The sequence below is a fragment of the Silurus aristotelis genome, assembly GCF_946808225.1.
Source record: "Silurus aristotelis genome assembly, chromosome: 10".
Classification (NCBI taxonomy): domain Eukaryota; kingdom Metazoa; phylum Chordata; class Actinopteri; order Siluriformes; family Siluridae; genus Silurus; species Silurus aristotelis.
The window spans coordinates 14924353-14950303 of record NC_139583.1 but is presented as its reverse complement, the minus strand read 5'-3'; the positions used below and the strand labels follow the sequence as shown (position 1 = coordinate 14950303).

General features: G+C 39.3%; 1 protein-coding gene across 1 annotated transcript in view; it reads left to right on the top strand.

The window, feature by feature from the left end:
* The first annotated feature begins 226 nt into the window (after nucleotides 1–226).
* mbtps1 (membrane-bound transcription factor peptidase, site 1) overlaps nucleotides 227–25951 on the top strand; it is a 35339-nt gene continuing 9614 nt past the window's right edge. The window contains exons 1-10 of the mRNA XM_083552644.1: nucleotides 227–406; nucleotides 3551–4086; nucleotides 13300–13557; nucleotides 18492–18710; nucleotides 19275–19385; nucleotides 22545–22654; nucleotides 22960–23076; nucleotides 24263–24330; nucleotides 24428–24530; nucleotides 24984–25135. Of these exons, the coding sequence (XP_083408770.1) occupies nucleotides 3903–4086; nucleotides 13300–13557; nucleotides 18492–18710; nucleotides 19275–19385; nucleotides 22545–22654; nucleotides 22960–23076; nucleotides 24263–24330; nucleotides 24428–24530; nucleotides 24984–25135 (1322 nt within the window). The 5' untranslated portion in view covers nucleotides 227–406; nucleotides 3551–3902. The remainder of the gene's footprint in view (nucleotides 407–3550; nucleotides 4087–13299; nucleotides 13558–18491; nucleotides 18711–19274; nucleotides 19386–22544; nucleotides 22655–22959; nucleotides 23077–24262; nucleotides 24331–24427; nucleotides 24531–24983; nucleotides 25136–25951) is intronic.

Below are 25951 nucleotides of genomic sequence, written 5' to 3'. Positions count from 1 at the left end.
TTTTTATTCAGACTGATTATAAATGTATTACACTACAGAAATGAAGAGTACATAAATATAATACACACAATAGCCCTGCAATATATTGTTTGCAGTTCAGTGTTCCGCACTGTACTACATACACAGCAGCACTGCTAGACATGAAGAAAATAGACCCCGCCTCCTGGCACACATCTGATTGGCCAACGCTTGCGTCGCTCACCGCCGTACTCAGCGTATCTGTTGGTGATTGGCTATCCCGCTGTCTGACTCAGGATACTGGAGCAAAGCAAACAGCATTGAGGAACCAGCTATGTCTGTTAGCAAGCTGGAGCCAAACATACCATCTAACAAAGAGACGCTTTACACGGGATTCATGAATTCGCATTAAATTGTCGAAACAATGGAGGATAACTGGTGTGAATGAGTAAGTACTATTTCTAAGCTGCTGTAGAGAACTGAGATGATGTTCACCTGAGAACTGATTGTTAGCTGTCTTCAGCTAGTTTGGGCAGCATGTCTCAATCTGTACGCATGTTAAATACTTCTATAGAAGAGACTGACTTGACTTTCTGTTCATGTATTATATAACTAGAACTATACATCGACTCTACTTTACTGCAGTTAAAGAAGGGAAAGACGAAAAGACAACTTTCCAGCCATGTTAGCTGTGCAGAAGAGGTCGTAAGATTCTTACTATTTGCTTAACCCACAGGATGTTAATAATAGTGATAACACTAATCTAAATGATCACAAAAATGAGATTAATAGTAGAAATAATAGAATATTGCCATGCTGTAGCCTTTACACCTCGAAAGCAGCTGTTGTAAAGAACAGACTCAAAGCGAGCTGCATTCAGATAAATCGGGTAAATTCAGCCTTTTGTTTTGTTCACCAACTTTCTACACTCACTTGGACTTGACTCGACACACCACAAGTGCTTGACTTCTTTATTCGTAAGCGGATGTTAAATAATAAAATAACCATAAATAAAAATAAACCTGAATTGCCGATCAACTTTTCTCATAGTAGATTATCTTGAATCTGATTATCCATAAAACACCTTTATTTACTTTATTATTTTCCTTTTTAAGGGGAAAAACCCCTGTATAAATATAAAGCATTCTTTTTTTTTTTAAGTTTGTTGATTTTTAGAAGCAACTACAACAAAACTTCACTAACATGTTTACAGATTATTTTGCTATATAATAATATTTATTATTAGGAAGCACAGGCCAATCTCCTGTTCACATTGTGCTCTGTGTGCTTTTATTTCAGGATGTAAGTCAGACATACCATCATATCACTTTGAAACTTCTTTGCATTTTAAATCGGCTAGTGGTAAGGATAAAAAAATCTGTCCCGGACAATATAATGGTTGTAATTATATACAACCATTATACAATCATTATACAAACCCCCCACCCCCCCGGACTGCCTAAGGAACACCATAAGATTCGTGTGCAGGCAAGCACTTAGAAACCATAAACACCCATGTGGAAGTACTTCCTTTGGATTGCTTTAGGATTGCAGTTGCTACGAACCAACATAGAGTCCGTTTCCGCTGATCATCTCTGTACTAAATGTGTTGCACTGCTCTGAGTTACTGCTTACATTAATGACGTTTAGCAGATGCCTTTATCCAGACTTTCAAAAGTGCTTGGAAATCTCTATCAGTGAATAAATCAACACTGGTTCACTGGGTCGCAAACAGGATACCATCAGCTTAAAACTCTGTTGGGAGGAATGATTGCTTTTTTTCCTCCCTTTTTCTATTTTTTTTAACAGAAAAAGGCGAAACAAACAATGAGCGCTAGTGCAAGTGTTTCAGGAAGAGGAAGGTTTTCATCTGTCTTTTGAAGATAGGTAGTGACCATAGCTTTTCGGACCTCTCGTTCATTCCACCACCACGGTGCCTGAACAGAAAAAAGTACTGACGTATACCTACCTCTCACCCTGAGAGATGGTGGGAGCAGTCGAGCAGTGCTATAAGAGCTTGTTTTCCTTTTTCCCCCTTTCAAATAGTTTTTTTTAATGATTTTTGGTATTTGTGTGTACATGTGTGAAAACGCACACAAAAAGGTATTGCTGGGCCTCATTTATACCCTTTCTTACTGAACACCATCACAAATTCACCCCTTGTGCTACTTTACCCAAGACTTTTAAAGGGAAACATTAATGCACTGAAGTCATCATCAATGAACAGTTGAACATTTCGACATAATAAACTTAAAAAGAGAATTTAAAAATGGCTCTAATGCTCATACTTATAATTAGTTTTCTATAAAGCACATGTTTATAGTGGAGATATTTTTTAATCCGAATTTAAAATCCTGTATCCCCCAGATGAGGACGGGTTTTGAGTCTGCTTTCTTCATGTTGTCTCTGAGGTTTTTCTTTGTTCGTCAGATCTCATTTGCTTATTAGGGATACAATTTGTTTACAATTTATCTGTGAAATTAATTTCTTCAAAGCTGCTTTATGACGGTGTCCATTGTGAAAAGCGCTACACAAATCCAGTTGAATTGAATTGCATAATGAACTGCCTGCTCAAACAGATCCTGTTACTGCTGTCTTCACCATCACGCCCCGAAATCTTAAAGGGACCTGTCTAGCCGAGTCGAGTTTGCGATGTAACTCGGCTCAAGTGTGTCCTACAGCTGCAATAGAGTCCAGTGTTGAATTGAGTTGAATTGAATAATAAATCAGCTGCCCAAACAGATCCTGTTACTGCTGTCTTCACCATCACACCCGGGATCTCAGACAGTCCTGTCTAGCCGAGTCGAGTTTGCGATGTAACTGGGCCCAAGTGTGTCCTACAGCTGCCATAGAGTCCAGTGTTTGCAGCCTTCACTACTTCTGAGTTAAATTTCTCATTTCATATAAAGATGTGGTAGCTCAAGGAACTTCTAATCAGAAGGTTCTGAGCTCAAAACCCAGTAATAACAAGCTGCTTCTGCTGGGCACTTAAGCAAGGCCCTTAAATCTTAACTGCTCAGTTGCATAAATAAGATCATTGTAAATCACTCTGGATAAGGGCGTGTGCCAGATACCGTACATGTAAGCATTGAACATTAGTGGGAAATGGTGACTGAGGGGGAAAATGGTCTTGGTTTGTTTTTAGGAGTGAAATCTGACATTAATACCTCATGGTTGAGTTTGTCTGCATGATTTTATGTTTTACTTTTTCTCTCCCATTACACACTTGTACCTGTGCCGGTAGGCATCGGCTCAGGACTACTGCTAACTTCTGAGTTTAAGCAAAAACACAGCAAGTCGTCAACAAATGAATCCTGGAATTAAAATCAATATTTTGAGCATGTTTACTGTGTTTCAGGGTCGGCTATTTCTCCTTTAAACAATTTTCCTCAGAATTACTGCCGTTCAATTATGTTTTAAGTTGTACATGACCTTGAGTATATCATGGCATTGTTGTGGTCCCTCTCTGCTCAAGTCTGAATTGTCTTTTGATTTAGCTGTAGATGCTCTTAATGGATATCATACTGTTTTATTTCCATCAACTTACCATTTCTATTCTAAATGCTGTTTTTTTTTTATTGTGCTTCTGTAGGAGAAGATTGGAGGCTCATCTAGATTCGGCACTGAGAATTATTTGACTTCTTTATCTGCTTTAATACTCGTTCACTGTGTGGAATGATGGCACCCCTCATTCTTTCTGTGCTGCATCATTAATCATCTCCGCTGGGATTCGAAAATGGAGAGGAAACGCAGAAAGAAATAAAAGCATAAGCCATGAGTTACACAGGCTTCTCAGCGTTCTGGATCTAAAGCAACCTGCAATCTTCTGCACTGTTTCTTCATTTCATCCGTTGATTCCAGCCACATTTCTACAGTGATCTATGAAGCACAGACACTTTTAAGCTTCTTTTAATGGTTATGAACTGAACTGGAGCGTCGACACCATGACACTAACAGCAGTGTGGCTCATTGTGGTCTTAGCCATGCTGGCCGGGGATGTGCCCCTGGCTGGCACCGAGGAAGATCGAGCCACCTTCAGCTCTTCTTTCTCCTCGGATGGGTTCGCGATCACCAACTGCTCTCAACTCACCCTCAAGTTAGACTTTTCCTCCAAAGTAGTGGAGCATGGTAAGTGGAGTCACTTTCTTTTGTGGAAGGTACTGATGTGTCTAATCAATGTTTCAATTATTTGGATACACTGTATGAAACTGTGGACACCTGACCACACGATTTACATTTTTCGCTTTTTGACCATCCGTCCCAATTCCACATTTATCCTTATGTGAAGATGTTCCATTAGGTTTTGGAGTGTGGTTGTGAAGAGTTGTGCTCATTCAATCAAAATGTAGGGTGAGGAGCAAACAAATAAATAAAACAAGCTTATAAATAATTTGTCTACATAGGAATTATTACATTCAAGGGTTTTTTAAAAACATTTTATGGTGCTTTTTTTTTTTTTTTTTTCCTTTTCATTTTATAAAAGCATAAGTGTGGCAGACATCTTCCCTGAAAGTCTTAGAGTTTTAATCTCAGTAATGTCACCATCATGTGTATGTGCTTACACATGGTACAAAGCAGGAGATGTCAAGGTTTCAGCATTCAGGGACACTTTCCATAGTAAAAAAAATTCCAAGGCCCTTTGCAGCAAGAAAAGAGAACAATATTTATACTTGTTTAGCTGTTAAGATGTGTGGTATAATCTATTAAAAGTCTTCGTCGATCCTGACTGAGTTCATGAATAGTAAATCTAAAATGTGTGGAAATCTTTAACAGTTAATCAGTGACATTTTTTACCCAGCTCTGTAAAAATTATTCGCATTCAGAGAATTATACCACCTCGTGTTAGACATAATTGACAGTATATTTTTGAGGTTAGAGTTAAATATCTCCTCAGCACGTTCGTGCAACTGATTTATATACAAGTTGTTTGAAAGTTGCTTTTGGCTCTTCGAGGTCTTGCAATTTCTCTGACTGTAAAGCAATGCTTTGGGTTTTAAAGTTTCATGACAGTAAAAACTGTGTCAACTCCTTCTGAATCTTTTCAAAGCTAACAGTTTAACCAGCATGATCATTTCCTGTGTTTCGGGGCTCTTGGTTTATTGGTCGTCCTCTGCAGCTCTGGCCTCGGGCTCTATGTGCTGAAAAGACCCAGTGTTGTGCACGTGTCTAAAGGCCAGAGCATAACATGATCTTTATTGTGTCGTGGTGGTGGGTCTGTGAATGTGAGCTTTGTGCAAAGCCCCAAATATTTTATTCACTCACTCCTTCTTAACCTGGACAAGCACATTATGCAACTTGGGTTTATCATAGTAGAGCCCCAGGGTTTGCTTTTCTTTCTACACACAAAATCTGGTTTGTGAAGTGAATGTGGTTTAAAAAACTGAACTGTACTTATTTACTTTATTTTGGGAAATTAAGGCCCTAAGAACTTTCAATTCTACTTTCATTCTTGTAAATCTCCTGGAGTATGGGGAAGAAGTTTCTCCTTACGATCTATTGTATTTTTCAGGTGGTAATGAAATTCTTTCAAATTTATTTTCAAAAAAATTTTTTTTAGAACTATTTAATTTTAGAAGTCCAGGATCGCTTTTTACCCTGAGGCATTCTGTTGAACTGAATTATTTCCAAACTTTCTTGAAATTATCTACTTTCAAACTATAAATGAGAACCAGGAAGGGTGGGCACTTTAGACATTGACTGTTTATTGAGTTGCATAAACAGCTAGTGGAGGAACATGAGTGTTTTTTTTTTTTATAACCTACCCAGACAAGTCAGCTCTAGTTTCAGTGGAACCATATGCTTGTTAGTTCACTTGTGCCATAAACATTAAAGTAAAAAACCTCCCCCTCACTTTACATATCTCAGCTTAGCTGCTTGAGGGCTGAACGCTCAACCGGATTTGTATTGAATCGTGATTCAAGTGTAATTTTCAAATAACCAGCTTCAAATTGATGTACCACTAGCATTATTGTTGATATTTATTAGCCTCTTATGTCTTTACATGGGAACATTTTGTAAAGAAACAAGTGCATGTGAACTGCCTATAGATCTTCTTCTTCTTCTTTCAGCTGCTCCCATTAGGGGTCGCCACAGCGGATCATCCGTCTCCATACCACCCTGTCCTCTACATCTGCCTCTTTCACACCAACTACCTGCATGTCTTCCCTCACCACATCCATGAACCTCCTTCTTGGTCTTCCTCTTTTCCTCCTTCCTGGTGGCTCCATCCTCAGCATTCTTCTACCAATATAATTCATGTCCCTCTTTTGCACATGTCCAAACCATCTCAATCTCGCCCCCCCTCACCTTGTCACCAAAACATCCTACATGCGCTGTCCCTCTAATAAACTTATTTCTAATCTTGTCCATCCTCGTCACTCCCAACGAAAACATTAACATCTTCAGCTCTGCTACCTCCAGCTCCACCTCCTGTCTTTTACTCAATGCCACTGTCTCTAAACCATACAACATTGCAGGTCTCAACACACTCCTATAAACTTTCCCTTTCATTCTTGCAGATACCCTACTATCACAAATCACTCCTGTCACTCTTCTCCACCCACTCCACCCTGCCTGCACTCTTTTCTTTACTTCTCTAATACACTCTCCATTACTTTGCACTGTTGACCCCAGGTACCTGAACTCCTCCACCTTCTCCAGCTCTTCTCCCTGCAACCGCATCACTCCACTGCCCTCCCTCTCATTCACACACATGTATTCTGTCTTACTCCTACTTAGTTTCATTCCCCTTCTCTCCAGCGCATATCTCCACCTCTCCAGGCTCCTCTCAACCTACTCCGTACTCTCACCACAAATCACAATATCATCCGCAAACATCATAGTTCAGGGAGACTCCTGTCTGTCCTCGTCCGTCATCCTGTCCATCACCACTGCAAACAGGAAAGGGCTCAGGGCCGATCCTTGATGCAGTCCAACCTTCACCCTGAACCAGTCTGTCGTACCTACTGCACACTTCACTGCCGTCACACTGTCCTCATGCATGTCCTGCACCACCCTCACATACTTCTCTGACACACCTGACTTCCTCATACAATACCACAACTCCTCTCTTGGCACTCTGTCGTATGCTTTCTCTAAATCCACAAATAAACAATGCAATTCCTTCTGTCCTTCTCTTTACTTCTCCATCCACATTCTCAAAGCAAATAAGGCATCTGTGGTGCTCTTCCTCGGCATGAAATCATACTGTTGCTCACAGATGGTCACCTCTTCTCTTAGCCTGGCTTCCACTACTCTTTCCCATAACTTCATGGTGTGACTGATTAACTTAATTCCCCTGTGGTTACTGCAAGACTGCACATCTCCTTTATGCTTAAAGATCGGTACCAGCACACTTCTTCTCCATTCCTCAGGCATCCTCTCACCTTCCAGAATCCTGTTAAACAATCTGGTCAAAAACTCCACTGCCATCTCTCCTAAACATCTCCACACTTCTACCAGTATGTCATCTGGTCCAACTGACTTTCCACTCTTCATCCTCTTAATCGCTGCTCTCACTTCCTCCTTACTAATCCTATCCACATCCTTCTTCACCAACTACACATCATCCAACCTTCTCTCTCTCTGATTTTCCTCATTCATCAGCTGCTCAAAATACTCCCTCCATCTTCTCAACACACTCTCCTCACTAGTCAACACATTTCCCCCTCCATCCTTTATTGCTCTAACTTGCAGTACATCCTTCCCAGCTCGGTCCCTCTGCCTGGCCAATTGGTATAAATCCTTTTCTCCTTCCTTAGTGTTCAACTTCTCATACAGCTCCTCATATGCCTTTTCCTTGGCTTTTGCCACATCCCTCTTTACCTGCTGCCGCATCTCCTTGTACTCCTGCCTACTTTTCTCATCACTCTGTCATCCCACTTCTGTTTTGCCAACCTCTTTCTTCTTATGCTCTCCTGCACTTCTTCATTCCACCACCACGTCTTCTTGTCTTGCTTTCTATTTCCAGATGTCACACAAGTACTTTTCTAACTGCCTCCCTCATCACTCCTGCAGTAGTTGCCCAATCATCCAACACCTCTTCAACACCACCGAGCCTCTGGCTGACCTGTTCCCTGAACCTCACCCTACACTCTTCCTCCTTCAGTTTCCACCATCTTATTCTTCTTTCAGTCCTCACTCTCCTCCTCTTCTTCTTTGCCTCTAAAACCATCCTACAGACCACTATCCGATGCTGTCTAGCTACACTGTCCCCTGGCAACACCTTACTGTCTCCAATCTCCTTCAGGTTGCATCTCCCGCATAGCACATATTCCACCTGTGTGCACCTTCCTCCACTCTTATACGTCACCCTATAATCCTCCTTCTTCTTAAAATACGTGTTCATCACTGCCATTTCCATCCTTTTAGCAAAATCTACCACCATCTGCCCTTCCACATTCCTCTCCTTAAAACCATACCTACCCATCACCTCCTCATCACCTCTGTTCCCTTCACCTACATGCCCATTAAAGTCTGCCCCAATCACCAACCGTTCTTTCCTAGGTACACCATCTACCACTTCATCTAATTCACTCCAGAATCTTTCCTTCTCCTCTATCTCACAGCCAACTTGTGGAGCATAGGCACTGATGACATTTATCATCATCCCTTCAACTTCCACCTTCACGATCATCACCCTATCAGAAACTCTCTTCACCTCCACTACACTCTTACTGTACTCTTCCTTCAGAATCACCCCTACACCATTTCTCTTTCCATCCACACCATGATAAAACAGTTTAAATCCACCTCCAATGTTCCTGGCCTTACTCCCTTTCCCCTTGGTCTCCTGAACACACAGCATATCTACCTTTCTCCTCTCCATCATATCAGCTATCTCTCTCCCTTTACCAGTCATAGTGCCAACATTTAAAGTACCAACCCGAACCTCCACTCTCCTACACTTCTCCTTTTCCTGCTGTCTCTGTAGACGTCTTCCTCCTCTCCTTCTCCTCCTTCGGCCAACAGTAGCCCAATTTCCACCGGTACCCTGTCGGCTAACGATACCTGTGGCGGTCGTTGTTAACCCGGGCCTCGACCAATCCGGTATGAAATTCTCATTTGTAATCCGCATATTTGATTTGGCACGCTTTTACGCTGGATGCCTTTCCTAACGCAACCCTCCCCATTTACCCGGGCTTGGGACCGGCACTAATAGTGCACTGGCTTGTGCATCCATAATGGCTGGGTTGTGAACTGCCTGTAGATGACTTTTAGAAATTAAGGATTACCATGTGTGCTGCACATGAAGACAAAATAGGTGCCAAAAAAACAACTATGCAACGAGCAGCTGGATATTAGCAAAAAATTAGAAATCAGAAATAGCACTTCATTTTTAGAGTATTTTGGTTTCAGAAAAAAAAAGAGCACTGTGCTGTCGTTTAGCAAGGCAACATTAAAAACCTATAGTTTAAAAGCATCGTATAAAAAGTAGGTTTGTGGAACACACAGGAGCACTGGTGTGCACACCTCCCAAGTTCTAACAGTGGCTCTCTTTCTAAAAGTGTGTATACAGTGTAGTGTCACTCAGCCTTCAGGCAACTTCTGACAGATTGAGGTGGTGTGGAATGTTCATTAGCACACCCAGAAATGTTCTTATCATAGGTTTAGTGGTAATATAATGTCTCATAATTGAATATTTGGCATTGCCCCAAAGCAGATCTGTAATGAGTATCTAGAAAGTGTACCCGTGCAGCAAGATAAGAGAAAGAGAGGCTGTTTTATATCGATAAAACATTCATTCAGTTCAAATTGTTGAATCTGCTAATCATTCTCTTTTAATGCATTAAATGTGCATCTTTAATCTTTAAATTATTTTGATTAAGCAGAAGAATTGAACATTTCCCAACTGACTTGGTTGACTTGAATATCTAAAATTGAATTTTTATTGATTTAGAACATGGTAGCTAAGTAAATAACTGATCTGCTTCTTCTTCATTCACACTGGGGTGAAATGTGAGGCTTTTATTTATTAGGATTTTTTTTCTTTCCATTTGCTGCTCCTTAAAGTTCACATGTTTGTATTACAAACAAGTTATGATTGGTGTAATATGTTTAGCTCTCTGCAAATGATCTTTGACATACTTTCAAATACTTGGCTGTATAAACCAGGGCTTAACTGTGAGGCAGAGCAACAACAACAAAAAAAAGTCAACTGTCTTGAATATCTTTCAGTGAATACCGAAGAGTACTTGTTTTTCAGGGTAACTACTGCAATAGTGATAAGGAGGCAGCTAGAAAGGTACTTGGTGTGAAATCTGGAAAGACAAAGGAAGACAAAGAGACATGGTGGTGGAATGAGGAAGTGCAAGAAAGAATAAGGAGAAAGAGGTTGGATGAGAAATATGAGAAAAGTATGCAGGAGTACAAGATGTGGCAGTAGGTGAAGAGGGATGTGACTAAAGCCAAGGAAAAGGCATACGAGGAGCTGTATGAGAGGTGGAACACTAAGGAAGGAGAAACGGATTTGTACCGATTGGCCAGGCAGAGTGGCCGAGCTGGGAAGGATGTACTGCAAGTAAGAGCAAATAAAGGACGGAGATGGAAATGTGTTGACTAGTGAGGAGAGTGTGTTGAGATGATGGAGGGAGTATTTTGAGCAGCTGATGAATGAGGAAAATCAGAGAGAGAGAAGGTTGGATGATGTGGAGATAGTGTAGCAGGAAGTGGATAGGATTATTAGTAAGGAGGAAGTGAGAGCAGTGATTAAGAGGATGAAGAGTGGAATGTCGGTTGGACCAGATGACATACTGGTAGAAGCGTGGAGATGCTTAGGAGAGATGGCAGTGGAGTTTTTATCCAGATTGTTTACCAAGATTCTGGAAGGTGAGAGGATGCCTGAGGAATGGAGAAGGAGTGTGCTGGTACCGATCTTTAAGCATAAGGGAGATGTGCAGACCTGCAGTAACTACAGGGGAATTAAGTTGATCAGTCACACCATGAAGTTATGGGAAAGAGTAGTGGAAGCCAGACTGAGAGAAGAGGTGACCATCTGTGAGCAGCAGTATGGTTTCATGCTGAGGAGGAGCACCACAGATGCCTAATTTGCTTTGAGAATGTTGATGGAGAAGTATAGAGATGGACAGAAGAAATTGCATTGTGGATTTGTGGATTTAGAGAAAGCGTACGACAGAGTGCCGAGAGAGCAGTTGTGGTATTGTATGAGGAAGTCAGATGTGTCAGAGAAGTATGTGAGGGTGGTGCAGGACATGTATGAGGACAGTGTGACAGCAGTGAAGTGTGCAGTAGGTACGACAGACTGGTTCAAGGTGAAGGTTGGACTGCATCAAGGATCGGCCCTGAGCCCTTTTCTGTTAGCAGTGGTGATGGACAGGTTGACGGACGAGGTCAGACAGGAGTCTCCCTGGACTATGATGTTTGCAGATGATATTGTGATTTGTGGTGAGAGTAGTGAGCAGGTTGAAAAGAGCCTGGAGCGGTGGAGATATGCACGGAGAGAAGGGGAATGAAAGTCATTAGGAGTAAGACAGAGTACATGAAAACGAGGGCAGTGGAGTGGTGCGGTTGCAGAGAGAAGAGGTGGAGAAGGTGGAGGAGTTCAGGTACCTGGGGTCAACAGTGCAAAGTAATGGAGAGTGTGTAAGAGAAGTGAAGAAAAGATTGCAGAAGAGTGACAGGAGTGATTTGTGATAGAAGAGTATCTGCAAGAATGAAAGGGAAAGTTTATAGGAGTGTGTTGAGACCTGCGATGTTGTATGGTTTAGAGACAGTGGCATTGAGTAAAAGACAGGAGGTGGAGCTGGAGGTAGCAGAGCTGAAGATGTTAATGTTTTCGTTGGGAGTGACAAAGATGGACAGGATTAGAAATGAGTTTATTAGAGGGACAGCCCATGTAGGATGTTTTGGTGACAAGGTGAGGGAGGCGAGATTGAGATGGTTTGCAAAGGAGGGACATGAATTGGTAGAAGAATGCTGAGGATGGAGCCACCAGGAAGGAGGAAAAGAGGAAGACCAAGGAGGAGGTTCATGGATGTGGTGAGGCAAGACATGCAGGTAGTTGGTGTGAAAGAGGCAGATGTAGAGGACAGGGTGGTATGGAGACGGATGATCCGCTGTGGCGACCCCTAATGGGAGCAGCTGAAAGAAGAAGAAAAAGATGATTACCACATTATCTGTGTAAAGCTGCTTTGAGACAATGTTAAAAGGGGAGACATGCAGGTAGTTGGTTTGAAAGAGGCAGATGTAGAAAACGGGGGGGTATGGAGACGGTTGATCCGCTGTGGAGACCCCTAATAGGAGCAGCTGAAAGAAGAAGACAACTTGTTTTTCAGAGAATGTTATACACCATGTCGATGTATTAACCAGTCAACAATGCTTAAAAAATGACATTTAAGCTGATTATTGGCAGTGTTTTTGTAGTAACTGTGACAAACTGACAAAGGACAAGTCTTTGGCGTATCTTCTCGATGTACACGTTTGTAATAGTGAGGATCCCATATTGTATTTTTGCAAGCCCTTTATTGTAGTGGCTTGCTATCTATCCATCTTTGGATTGGGTCTCTGTGTAAATCAAACTTTGCCACTGGTTTTTCATCAACTTTTATCAACTTTCAGATAAGTGACTCTTCTGTGTTTAATACATTGTATTCAATTGTTCTGCATTTTTAAACTTTCAACCCCCATTGCCATTGTAAGATGTAATGTAGAGCAACTGTGTAAAATGTATTTCCATCTGCTCTTTCTGTAGTTTATTTAAAAAGAAAAAATCAAACAGTAAGTGACAAATGTCTGATCATAAAATATGACTAGCGGTTAAACTAGCTTTGCTTGAACAAAAAGAAAAGTATCTAGAATCTGAAGGCAGATTATTCCTTCTTGCGGATATTTAAATCTTTTGAATACTACCAAATAACAGCAAAAGAAGTTCTAATTTAAATGAGTGAATTGTCTAATATTGAGTATATGAAAGTGTGGTAAAAGTGTTGGAAAACGGAATGATATGCACACGATTTTGATCTACTCTTATAGCTGAAGTTTTGTTTTGACAGCATCTCAGTTCCTTGTTACTCTCGCACAGAAACTGTTTAAAGCAGCGCTGTCTAGTCTAATTTAGATCAAATGCGCCTACAGGCAATTTATAAATTACCCCTAAGCCAGCAATAGTCCTTATGGTTACTGACTGTGTAGTTTACAGCATCACTTAATAATCCCACTTTATAGCTTACATTTAGGAGAAAATGGCAACCAGAATTGATTTTGTGTTCCTGCTGTGCTAAAAAGCATCTATCGTATCAGTGTAGTTAACAAATAAATGTGCATTTCAACATTACAGTAATGTGATTTCAGTAATTCAGACATTTTTCGCTCTTCCTCTTCTAGAGTATATAGTAGCGTTTAATGGATACTTCACGGCGAAGGCACGCAGTCACTTCATCAGCAGCGCCCTGCAGAATGCCAAGGCAGTGAACTGGAGAATTGTGCATCGTGAAAACCCGGCCAGTGATTACCCCAGCGACTTCGAGGTGGTGCAAATTCGACAGGATGCCCAAAGCAGTCTTCTCACGCTGCAGGACCACCCCTACATCAAGAGAGTCACGCCCCAACGCAAGGTCTTCCGCACACTCAAACTGCTTAATGGTATGTTCGGGTTTCCATGTAGCCATTAATCTGCACACTTCAGGGCACATCATATCACCTAACAGACTCACCACTGCTAGTCAAACACACTTCGTTATGGCAGGAAGAGCCTGAACAGAATTAGAGCTCGATGTACAAGAATGTTGTAGCTTTCTGTTTATTGACATGGCCAATAATGCACATGTAATCAAATTTGGATTGTGAATTTTTGTTGTTACAGTTATGTTCAAAATAATAGCAGTACAATGTGACTAACCAGAATAATCCAGGTTTTTAGTATATTTTTTATTGCTACGTGACAAACAAGTTACCAGTAGGTGCAGTAGATTCTCAGATAATAAACAAGACCCATCATTCATGATATGCACGCTCGTAAGGCTGTGCAATTGGGCAATTAGTTGAAAGGGGTGTGTTCAAAAAAAATAGCAGTGTGGCATTCAATCACTGAGGTCATCAATTTTGTGAAAAAACAGGTGTGAATCAGGTGGCCCCTATTTAAGGATGAAGCCAGCAATAACAGGCAAATTGAAAGCCTGAGGAAAATGGGTCGTTCAAGACATTGTTCAGAAGAACAGCGTACTTTGATTAAAAAGTTGATTGGAGAGGGGAAAACCTATAAAGAGGTGCAAAAAATTATAGGCTGTTCAGCTAAAATAATCTCCTCCAATGCCTTAAAATGGAGAGCAAAACCAGAGCAACGTGGAAGAAAACGGAAGACAACCATCAAAATGGATCGAAGAATCGCCAGAATGGCAAAGGCTCAGCCAATAATCAGCTCCAGGATGATCAAAGACAGTCTGGAGTTACATGTAAGTACTGTGACAGTTAAAAGACGTCTGTGTGAAGCTAATCTATTTTCAAGAATCCCCTGCAAAAAAGGCATGTGCAGAAGAGGTTACAATTTGCCAAAGAACACATCAACTGGCCTAAAGAGAAATGGAGGAACATTTTGTGGACTGATGAGAGTAAAATTGTTCTTTTTGGGTCCAAGGGCCACAGACAGTTTGTGAGACGACCCCCAAACTCTGAATTCAAGCCACACTACACAGTGAAGCATGGTGGCTCATGATATGGGCATGTTTCTCCTACTATGGTGTTGGGCCTATTTATCGCATACCAGGGATCATGGATCAGTTTGCATATGTCAAAATACTTGAAGAGGTCATGTTGCCTTATGCTAAAGAGGACATGCCCTTGAAATGGTTGTTTCAACAAGACAATGACCCCAAACACACTAGTAAACAAGCAAAGTCTTGGTTCCAAACCAACAAAATTAATGTTATGGAGTGGCCAGCCCAATCCCCAGACCTTAATCCAAACAAGAACATGTGGGGTGATATCAAAAATGCTGTTTCTGAAGCAAAACCAAGAAATGTAAATGAATTGTGGAATGTTGTTAAAGAATCATGGAGTAGAATAACAGTATATTAGTTTAGTGATTCACAGGATTGCTAAATCCTAGAAATAAAAATTTTTGTACAAAATAGTTTTGAGTTTGTACAGTCAACGGCATACACTGCTATTTTTTTGAACACACCCCTTTCAACTAATTGCCCAATTGCACAGCCTTACGAGTGTGCATATCATGAATGATGGGTCTTGTTTGTTTTCTGAGAATCTACTGCACCTACTGGTAACTTGTTTGTCACGTAGCAATAAAAAATATACTAAAAACCTGGATTATTCTGGTTAGTCACATTGTACTGCTATTATTTTGAACATAACTGTATATAGCAATTTGCTCATTGTTTTATTGCTGCATTTTGAGATTATGAATCTATTATGTGCAAAGAAAAACACAATTTACTCTTGCCTCATTTGCTAATTTGAACCAAATGCAGTGACTAGAATTGCTCTCTGTAAGGGGACTATTACCCCCTGGGGGGAGAAAGCAGCAGATGACTCTGAGAACAGCAGTCATTTATGCCTGGGTTGAGTGAGTGTGGAAACAGAACCCCAGGGGAGTGAGCAGAGAAAGAATTCTGTGTTTTTGAAACACACACACACAAACCAACACCTAGATTAACACAAGTCATGCTAACATGTCGCCATTTATAAAGTCCTTGTTCAGACCTGGTATCAACATCTGGATCTGGTGATCATGATAAGTAAATAGAACTAAGTTTAGGTAAGAACAGAGGTTAATGCGTTATTGCTTTTCAATAACTAAAAACGTTTATAGAGGTAGTCAGGGTCTAGGGTATTTATGACCTATGATTAGGTCTAAAAAGGCTTCACTAAAATGTGTACAGTTTTCGTATTGGACTACATGTTTATCAAGCAAACCTCGGTCACTTGACGCATTTCAGACAAGATTTGAATGTCGCCGAGGGCCTTGAAAGTTTTTTTTCATTTGCCAATGCCTACCAACAGTCATACTCGGGTTCAGTAAAAATCCATATGTAGTGAAAATCACTAGAACGGTGTAGGATCCAGAGTCTAGTTTGATATTAATTCAATATGAAGAGTAAAAATACATCTGTGTCCAGAGAACTCGTCTGAGAAAAACTGCATTATGTCATGGCTAGCTTCCCGTTACGCAGTCTGAAGTGCACTCCCACACACATCCCACTTTACTTATCAAACCTTGCAGCTGGTCACACAAGTTCAGTAAGAATATGCTGAAGAAATGATTAATTGCCTGCCAGTCAGACATGGTAGGTGTTTGAGTGGCATATAAGTAGGGCTACAACTACTCAGTGTTTGCCTTAGATATATACTTCTACAGCACTAATTATCACTACATTTCACCAGGGCCTTGTCTGTAAGAGCCAGCATGGGTGCAAAAAAAGAATCTTATTTTAGTATGTGGAGGAGGACTTGGGGCAAGTTTAAAAAAAAAAAAACCCTCATCAGGGTCCCTGGAAATGATTAGAGTGGAATGCCTACTTTCCATCTTTGGATTGCATCTCTGCATAAATAAAGCTTTCTGTGCCTCTAAATAGAATTAATAATCTTCACAATTTAATAATGGCCATGCCTACCAAGATGCAACACGTCAGCTAAGTGACTTCTGTTTTTTTTTTCTTTTTTCTTTGTATTTATACCCTCTCAGCATTTTACTACACCTGTATATCTATTTAAACAAATTGTCTAATTTATCAATCAGGTAATTAGGTGGCATCAATACCACAACTCCTCTCGGCACCCTGTAGCTTTCTTTAGATTGACAAACACACAATGCATCTCCTTCTGACCTTTTCTATACTTCTCTATCAACATTCTCAAAGTATTTATTGCATCCATAATGCTCTTTCTCAGCATGAAACCATACTGTTACTCACAGATGGTCACCTCTTCTCTCAGCCTGGCTTCCACTACTCTTTCCCATAACGTCATGGTGTGATCAACTTAATTCCCCTGTAGTTACTGCAGGTCTGCACATCTCCCTTATTCTTAAAGATCGGTACCAGCAATCTCCTTCTCCATTCCTCAGGCATCCTCTCACCTTCCAAAATCTTGTTGTGTTCTAAACATCTCCATGCTTCTACCTGTATGTCATCTGGTCCTACCGACTTTCCACTCTTCATCCTCTTAATCACTGTTCTCACATCCTCCTATCCACTTCCTGTTTCACCATCTCCACATCATCCACCCTTCTCTCGCTCTCCTATTTTCCTCATTCATCAGCTGCTCAACACACACTTTTCTCACTAGTCAACACATTTCCATCTGCATCCTTTATTGCTCTAACTTGCAGCACATCCTTCCCAGCTCGGTCCCTCTGCCTGGCCAATCAGTACAAATCCCTTTCTCCTTCCTTAGTGTTCCTAACCCTAGTGTTAACCTCTCATACAGCTCCTCATATGCCTTTTCCTTGGCTTTCAGCACATCCCTCTTTACCTGCATCACCTTGTGCTCCTGCCTACTTTTCTCATCACTCTGTCGATTCCAATTCTTTTTTGCCAACCTCTTTCTCCTTATGCTCTCCTGCACTTCCTCATTCCACCACTGTCTCTTTGTCCACCTTTCTCTTTCCAGATGTCACACCAAGTATCTTTCCAGCTGTCTTTCTTATTACTTCTGAAGTAGTTGCCCAATCATCCAGCACCTCCTCACCACCACAGAGCCCCTGTCTGACCTCTTCCCTGAACCTCACACTACAGTCTTCCTCCTTTAGATTCAGTGCACCTTCCTCTACTCTTATGTCACCCTATGCTCCTCCTTCTTCTTAAAATAAGAGGTCAAAACTGCCATTTCCATCCTTTTAGCAAAATCTACCACCATCTGCCTTTTCACATTCCTCTCCTTAAAGCCATACCTACCCATCACCTCCTCATCACCTCTGTTCCCTTCACCAACATACCCATTAAAGTCTGCCCCAATCACCTATCGTTCATTCCTAGGTACACCGTCTACCACTTCATCTAACTCAATCCAGAATTTTTCCTTCTTCTCCATCTCACAGCCAATTTGTGGAGCATAAGTGCTGATGACCATTACCTCTTCAGCTTCCCTTCGCAACCCTTCCTATTTATCCATGCTTGGGACCGGCACTAAATGCACTGGCTTGTGCAAAACTAATGGCTGGGTTCATCAGTGCATTGCATGAAAGATATATACGATTACTTGAAGCTGCTGGTTCATATTTATGTACACATCAGTCTATCATAACAAGGGAAAATTTTATATTTGTGATTTTGCCTGTGCATGATTGTTGATAATAGAGGTCAAAGGAGAATGGCCTGAATAATGGTAGCTGAAAAGTCTAAATTGACTCTGATAACCACTCTGTACAGTTCTGTCATCCATGAACAGAAAACTGGAAAAACATGTAATTTTATGTACACCTAATTTAGCATAGGTATTATATATATTTGAATATCGCATATTACAATTTGTATGAAACCGATTGTGTGTCTCGTGATTTTTATTTAATTTTTTCCCTTCAAATATTTTTGTATCTTTTAAAAAAAAAATTTCTCTTTGCTCAGCCGGAGGTGAGGGCAGCTCCTCCTGTAATGACACACGCTGGACACAGAAGTGGCAGTCATGGCAGTCCTCTCGGCCACTGAGGAGGACTAGTCTGTCTCTGGGCTCGGGGTTCTGGCATGCTACGGGTCGCCATTCGAGCCGTCGCTTGCTGAGGGCAATTCCACGCCATGTGGCCCAAATCCTGCAGGCTGATGTGCTGTGGCAAATGGGCCACACAGGTGTGTAATTACTCCATGGACTTACTGTTGACACAAATTTTTATAGAAACATATACAGTATTTTAATTCTTATCGAAATTAGAAATTTTAAACATTGCAGTATTTTCTTGATGCATGACTTAGAAGACTGTAGAGGAATGAGTGATATGTTCCTATAAAAAAAGTTATACACAGTAAGATGAGAACTAAAAATTAAGTGGAGCATTCTTCTCGGGAAAAGCAGAAAAGTTACTTCTCAAACTGTGAAGTTCTCAGTGTTTGATCTATTAGAAAATGTTTGGATTTCTCATGAACATCCATGTGTGATGTATGTCAACCTGTTTACTGGCTGCTGATTGCGTGCTATGGTGTGTCTTGCTTTTGTCAGTTACTGACCCATTAGTGGAGCTGAGAACATTCATAATCAACACATGATCACATCCTGTTAAGAAATTGAATAAAAAATTTTATAAAAATAAACTAAACAATTCAAATGTAGTCCATGTGGCTTTGGTATTACAGGTTTTGTATCCAGGTCAGAATTGAGATTTATGATTTTTTTTTCTGGCTTTTTTTTTTTTTAAGGCTCGGGAGTGAAGGTGGCTGTATTTGACACTGGACTTAGTGAAAAGCACCCACATTTTAAGAATGTTAAGGAGCGGACTAACTGGACCAACGAGAAGACACTGGATGATGGTAAAAAGTTCAAAAGAACTGCAGTCAGTCTAAATTCGCTCTGTTAATTTTGAACGTATTTACAACATGACTCATTCCCTGAACCTCTAAACCAGGCTTCTGTTGTACTGCTTTTGAAGAAGGACAAAGATCCTATAGTTCCTATAGTCCTCCATCAATGCAAAATGTAGATGCAAAGATACTGGCTAATGTATTGGCTGATCGAATTGAAAGGATTAGTGCTGGGCGATAAATCGATTTTATCGATTAACCCGATGTGTAGTTTACATCGATATGTTTTAATAAAAATCGGTTTTCTCTTTAATGTCCGCCGACGCTCCCCTCTGGGCTCCCATAGTTTCGAACGAACTCAGCCCCCCTTGGCTTGTTGTTTCTGATTGCACTTTAACCCATTTAATAAAGTTAAAACTTTTTTTTTAACATTTTCTTTGTCATATGCAGGTTGATTTTAAGCAGGGGGTGAGACAGATGTTTTTAATTGGTACTAGGGCTGTAACTAACGATCATTTTGATAATATATTAATTGTAAGATAAATCAGATTTTTTTTAAAACCCCGATTCAGACTATTTATGTATGAAAGTGTACTCAAAAAAATAAAATAAATAAATAAATTTATTTGCAAATGCTAAAAAGTTTAACTATCTTTAATTTTTAGATTTTTTTTTTTATATAAAGCCTTTAGTGGCTGCTTGTTGAGGAGTGCACGGGGGATTTCTCCTTGAACAAATTCACTCATTCTGGGTTGTTTTTCTGTTCTGATTTTTTAATAATTGCAAATGGCAAGTTAACAACCATGCTTTAAAATTCAATATAAAATATGATACACCATTGTTTTGACAAGTTTTGAAATTGTGTATATGGGAAAAAAAAGACTTTGCAAAAAAAAATTTTGTATAATAATTAAATGATATATGCATAAATTAAATATACAAACATAGAAAAAAAACCTTTTGAACGTAGTAAAGTCGCAGTAAATCACGTTTGAAAATAGGTAAGTTACTGATGTAGTAGACAAATGCTATACAAAGACCCTGGAACGCATTAAACGCAGCAAACTAACAGACTTATTAAAAATAAAACATATGCATTGGTGTACAAATGCATAATCATTTGCTAAAAACCACAACATGTGACTAAAAATGTAACCGTTTACTGCTCCCGTCATTTGCTGCTTTTTTATTTAGTGTTTGTTCGCACCGTTTTAATTGAATCCATCATTATGTCACGAATTGCGCAACCTGATGCTAGCGATGCCCTTTAAAATTTTTTATGGAAAGGTGTTATGGCTTGCCAAAACAATACTTTAGAGATATAACTTGCAGTACCAAATTTCTAGTTATATTATAGGGCTGCTCATATTTATAAAATATGTGTAATCAACCAGAATTTTGGTGGGTTTGGTCGCAAACTCAGTCTGTTACTAAATCATCTTTATTTTTTTTATTTCTACCCAGCAAGCCCTCTATCTTTACAACCAATTCTGTGGTGCTGTCGACACTCTGATTTCTGAATTGATACTATATTCTAAGTTTACTTCTTAGAATCTTTTAGCCCCAATTATTGATCATTATCTATTTCCCCCCGTCTTATCTAGATCCTACTTTTAGATAGTGGCAGAATGCGGGTGTCTCTTCAAGATCTGTATAAAGACGGCATTTTTTTTTGTGAACATGTGGATTTTAAGGAGTAAAATATATCTTTTTGACAATTTTTTTTAAACATCCAAAAAGTGCTGGGAGGACCTGTTACTTTTGGGTCTCCAGCAGAAGTCTTTAATATCAAAAATGTATAATCAGCTTCCCCCTGTTGATAAACTTACAATTGACAGAACTAAAGCAAAATGGGGGGATGAATTGGTTAATTCATGTCATCGTGTTTACAAAGCTGTGGTGGGAAAGGGCAATAGATGGAATCCATTCAAGTTCTATATGTGCTTAGCTTACTCTTGTACAATTAAAAGTTTTTTACAGAGTTCATTTTTCAAAAGCTAGGCTAGCCAAACTTTACACAAGTATTAGCGACAGCTGTGATAGATTGCAAGGTGAATGATCCATGTTACGTTCTTCTTTTGTTAAATGGGTTCTGGTGTGATTACATCAAAACTATCTGCAATTCTTAACTTTAATATTGATGTTTGTTCTGGTGTTGCAATTTTTGGGGTGCTGTTGGATTTATCCCATTACAACAAAAACAATTCGATATTTTGACCTTCACATCTTTGATAGTCAGGCACCGTCTTTTAATCTTTTGGAAATCACCTAGACCACTGGTCCCCAACCCCCATTGGCAATTGGTACGGGGCCACACAGAAAGAATACATAACTTACATTATTTCCGTTTTATTTCACTCTTGATGCATGTCATGATGCCTCGGTCACATGTCTTACCTCCATCCGCTACCTTCTTAAAGGGGCTGCTCCGGCCGCTATCACATAATACATTACCGCTAAAGTGAAACCCCCAAGCGAGCAAAATTAACAAAAAAAAACACAGTGGATTTACGTTTATTATTATAATTAGAAAATACCAGTTTTTATGCTGGTCATATCATTTTATTTTGTTGTATTTATCCACCACACCTTAAAGGCCGGTCCGTGAAATTATTGTTTGACATTAAACCGGTCTGTGAAAATATTGTCCGACGTTAATCTGGTTCGTGGCACAAAAAAGGTTGAGGTTGACCACTGCTCTAGTCCACCAACTACACCTCAGTGGCTTAAAGACAATGTCCTTTTTAAAATGTAGAAAAAAATAAGATGTTCTATTAGCGGTGGAATATTTACCAGTATAAGGCAACCATTTTTTGTGTACTTTAATACTTTGCAGTGTCTACCCCCCTGTCTAAACCCCTTGAATTTGTATCTATGTATTATTATTATTATTATTATTATTATTATTATTATTATTTAACTTTTTTTTTTTTTTTTTACTTACTCATCTATTTTATTTTTTATTTTTTTTCTCTTGTTCTCTATCAGATTTGTTTTGTTTTGGTAGAGTTGTGATATGGTTATGCGTGTACAATTAGAATTGCTTTTCCAAATAAAAAAAAATGTACTAAAAAAGGACAGCAAGCTACAGATTACATTACAGCATTGTTGCCGTGAATGTACATGTAATTGTCTTTTCTGTGTACTACATTACATTTGTGTTCATAGGTTTGGGCCATGGCACCTTTGTGGCTGGAGTTATAGCCAGCATGAGGGAGTGTCAGGGCTTTGCTCCTGATTCTGAGTTGCACATTTTCAGAGTCTTCACCAACAGTCAGGTATGGTTCTTTTATATAAAGGTGTTTAAATGATTGTGGTGGATCTATGATGTTTGAACACATGGCTGCTTGCTTTATCATATCAATTATTTGCTGCACCCTAGACTCTTCACTATTTAGTCTTTAAAGAGATTATTGATTAGTTTTCCTGTGGATGTTGACTGGTGTTTAATTTTTAAAGCTCCAATTCAGCTTTGCACATAAGGAGTCCTCAGAGTGATATAATCATCATGATGCTGAGGCTTTTGCTCAACTATGCACGAACAGTCACACAATAGGATGACGGTCTATAATATTTCCCTCAGGTGTCCTACACGTCTTGGTTCCTGGATGCCTTCAACTATGCCATCCTGAAGAAGATCAATGTTTTGAACCTCAGCATTGGTGGGCCGGACTTCATGGACCATCCATTTGTGGATAAGGTGCTCTTAGTATCTATTTTTGTCATCTCAATAATCTTATGATTTTGACACACAGATGTTTGTATGTATTTGTTTTGCAGGTAGTTTCACTTATTAAACGGAGCAAAATGATTGTGCAACTCAGTACAAACTTGATACTTTGGGTTTATTTGATTTGGTTTCATACAGCATGTAATTAAGGAAACAGAAAAAGTCACACATCACTCAAACATGGGCAAAGCAAAGCTAGTGTTTAGAAAATTATATATATGTTAGTAATGTGAATCAAATCTAATTTTTATTTCTCTTATTGTTAGGGCTGCAACTAACAATTATGATAATCGATTAATCAGACGATTTTTTTTCTGTTTATGATTAATCAGATTAAAGAATTAAATTATAAAATGTAGTGTTTTGCTTATAATTATAGAAAACAAATTTATGGTAATTATATATAAAGTTATACTTTAAAAATGCAAAAGCATTAAGAGGTTAAATATCTTTGGTTTAGGAGTGCATGGGGAATTTCTCCTTTGAACAAATTCACCCATGCTGGGTTTTTTCTTTTTGTTAAAAAAAAAAAAAAAAAAAAAAGGAAAGGAAAGGAAAAATGCATTTAAGTATGCAAGATAAAGCAATTTGTGTAAATTAACATTTGTGTTGTAGATGTATTATACATTTTGCAGATGGCAAGTTGACAACCATGTTTAAAAAAAAAAATAAAAATATAACAGCTTTGAAATAAAAGAAATACACATTTTATTCATTTGTGAAGATATAAGCATCTAAAATATAGAATTAATTTTTTTTTTTTATAATAGCTAAATATGTATAAATTTAATATACAGACATTGCAAACGAGAATTCAAACCGATTAAATATGAGCCTGGGAGAAATAAAGGTGTGGATATGGAAGCATCTTTAAAATATACGGCTACAATCAATGTCGTTTGAAACTTGTGCATTCAGATTCCTAAAATGAAACCCAAATGCACTGTATTGTCTACATGTAGCTAAGCTGATATCAGTTAACCTTCGCAGCCTAAGGCAGAATGAGAAAACGGGGCCAACAAGAACTGGAACAGGAATGCAACACATTAACATAGTAAAAGCTGGGAATGAAATCTGGCTATTTATATATTCACACACAGTTTGACTATGTATATAATAGTGTACAATCGGTAACTCTTTCCTGGCTTTACCTCAGGTTTGGGAGCTCACTGCAAATGGAGTTATTATGGTGTCTGCTATTGGGAATGACGGCCCTCTTTATGGGTAAGAGTCAAAGCTAATAAATAAATGCAATACATTTTTAAAATCTAGGCTTTGTCTTTTTTGTGACTTATCTACCGGTGTATGTGTAACATTACAGCACTCTAAATAATCCTGCTGATCAAATGGATGTAATTGGGGTCGGAGGAATTGATTTTGAGGACAACATTGCCCGGTTTTCCTCTCGGGGCATGACGACATGGGTACGTCCTGTTTCATAGCAACACCACCGAACTGTTCTTTTCACCTGAAAGCTCATGTCCAAGGATTTTGTGTTGACCTAGAAAGCCAGACACATTCTACTTAGCATCTGAATTGTAGCGCTGGTGTTTTAGTCTGCTCACCCTCAGGAAGAACACCGATTCCTGATCCATTAATTCTGTCTGGGAGCAAAAGGCACTGAATCGTACTTGAGCTGGTGCTCAAACTTAATGTTCAACTTTTCTATCTGTTCCTAATGAGAGATCTTTTGAAGTTTTTTGGCATACAAAACAATAAGCATGTTTTGTATTTTATTCTGACATGGGCATATTATGTGATAATTTCATTATGTAATATCCAGTTTTGCAACAGTTCAGAATAACTTATTGACCCTGTATGATGATGGCGGTTCAGTGTAAAGTTATAATAATGGTTTGTGTACTTTCTGTCTACAGGAGCTGCCGGGTGGTTATGGCAGGGTGAAGCCTGATATTGTGACCTATGGCTCTGGAGTTCGCGGCTCTGGGCTGAAAGAGGGCTGTCGCTCTCTGTCTGGCACCAGTGTAGCCTCTCCGGTGGTGGCCGGCGCAGTCACTCTTCTTGCCAGGTAAGACATTCCGACACAAATATGCTTCCTCTTAGACTTCCTGTTTTGAGCCAGTATTGCAGTAGACTGTTTCCAAAAGATTTAGTCTCTAATTGGTATATTTAGAACAAAAGAATAAAAAAAAAAAAAAGATGCAAGACTTGAACTCTATTAAGATTTTTGCTCCTTTTCTAGTAAAGATCGCGGTGCTGATATCAGAGCCAAGTTGTGAGGATTAAAGGATTTTTAATGACTGTCTGTAGCTCTTCCATTATGCTTTCATCCTGTATTGCTTTAAAGCCAGTTTGCATTATGTTCCACTATTTATGTCACATGATCTATATCCTGTTACTACGTTATGCCTTTGTCTGTTGTTTTATAGGGAAAACGTACCCATTTTTAGAAAAACACAAAGATAATGGCCTTTCCAAAGCAAAAGTTTGTGGTTACCATGAATGCTGCTGTATTTTTATTTATTACTTTTTTAAAGCACTGATTTATTAATTTGCAATATTCTTTAAATAGAGTTTTTATTTTTAATCCAGTGTGTATAACAGTGCTTGAGAGAGTCAAACAGAGAGTTTGATAAAAATGCAAAAGAGCAAGACAATATGTTCATTTGGATGAATCTTTTGTGCCCACACTCTCCTGTGTCACTGAAGCATTCCATTTGGGCTGCTGATGTAAAAAAAAAAGGTGAATTAAAAGTATCAATCTCCTCTTCCTTAGAGAGAAACTTCAGATACTCTTTGTCTTTTGCTGCCTTTTGTTGTGCAGGTATGAAATGGATTGCAGCAATCCGTGAGTCTTTTTTTTTTTTTGGTTAATAATTTTGTT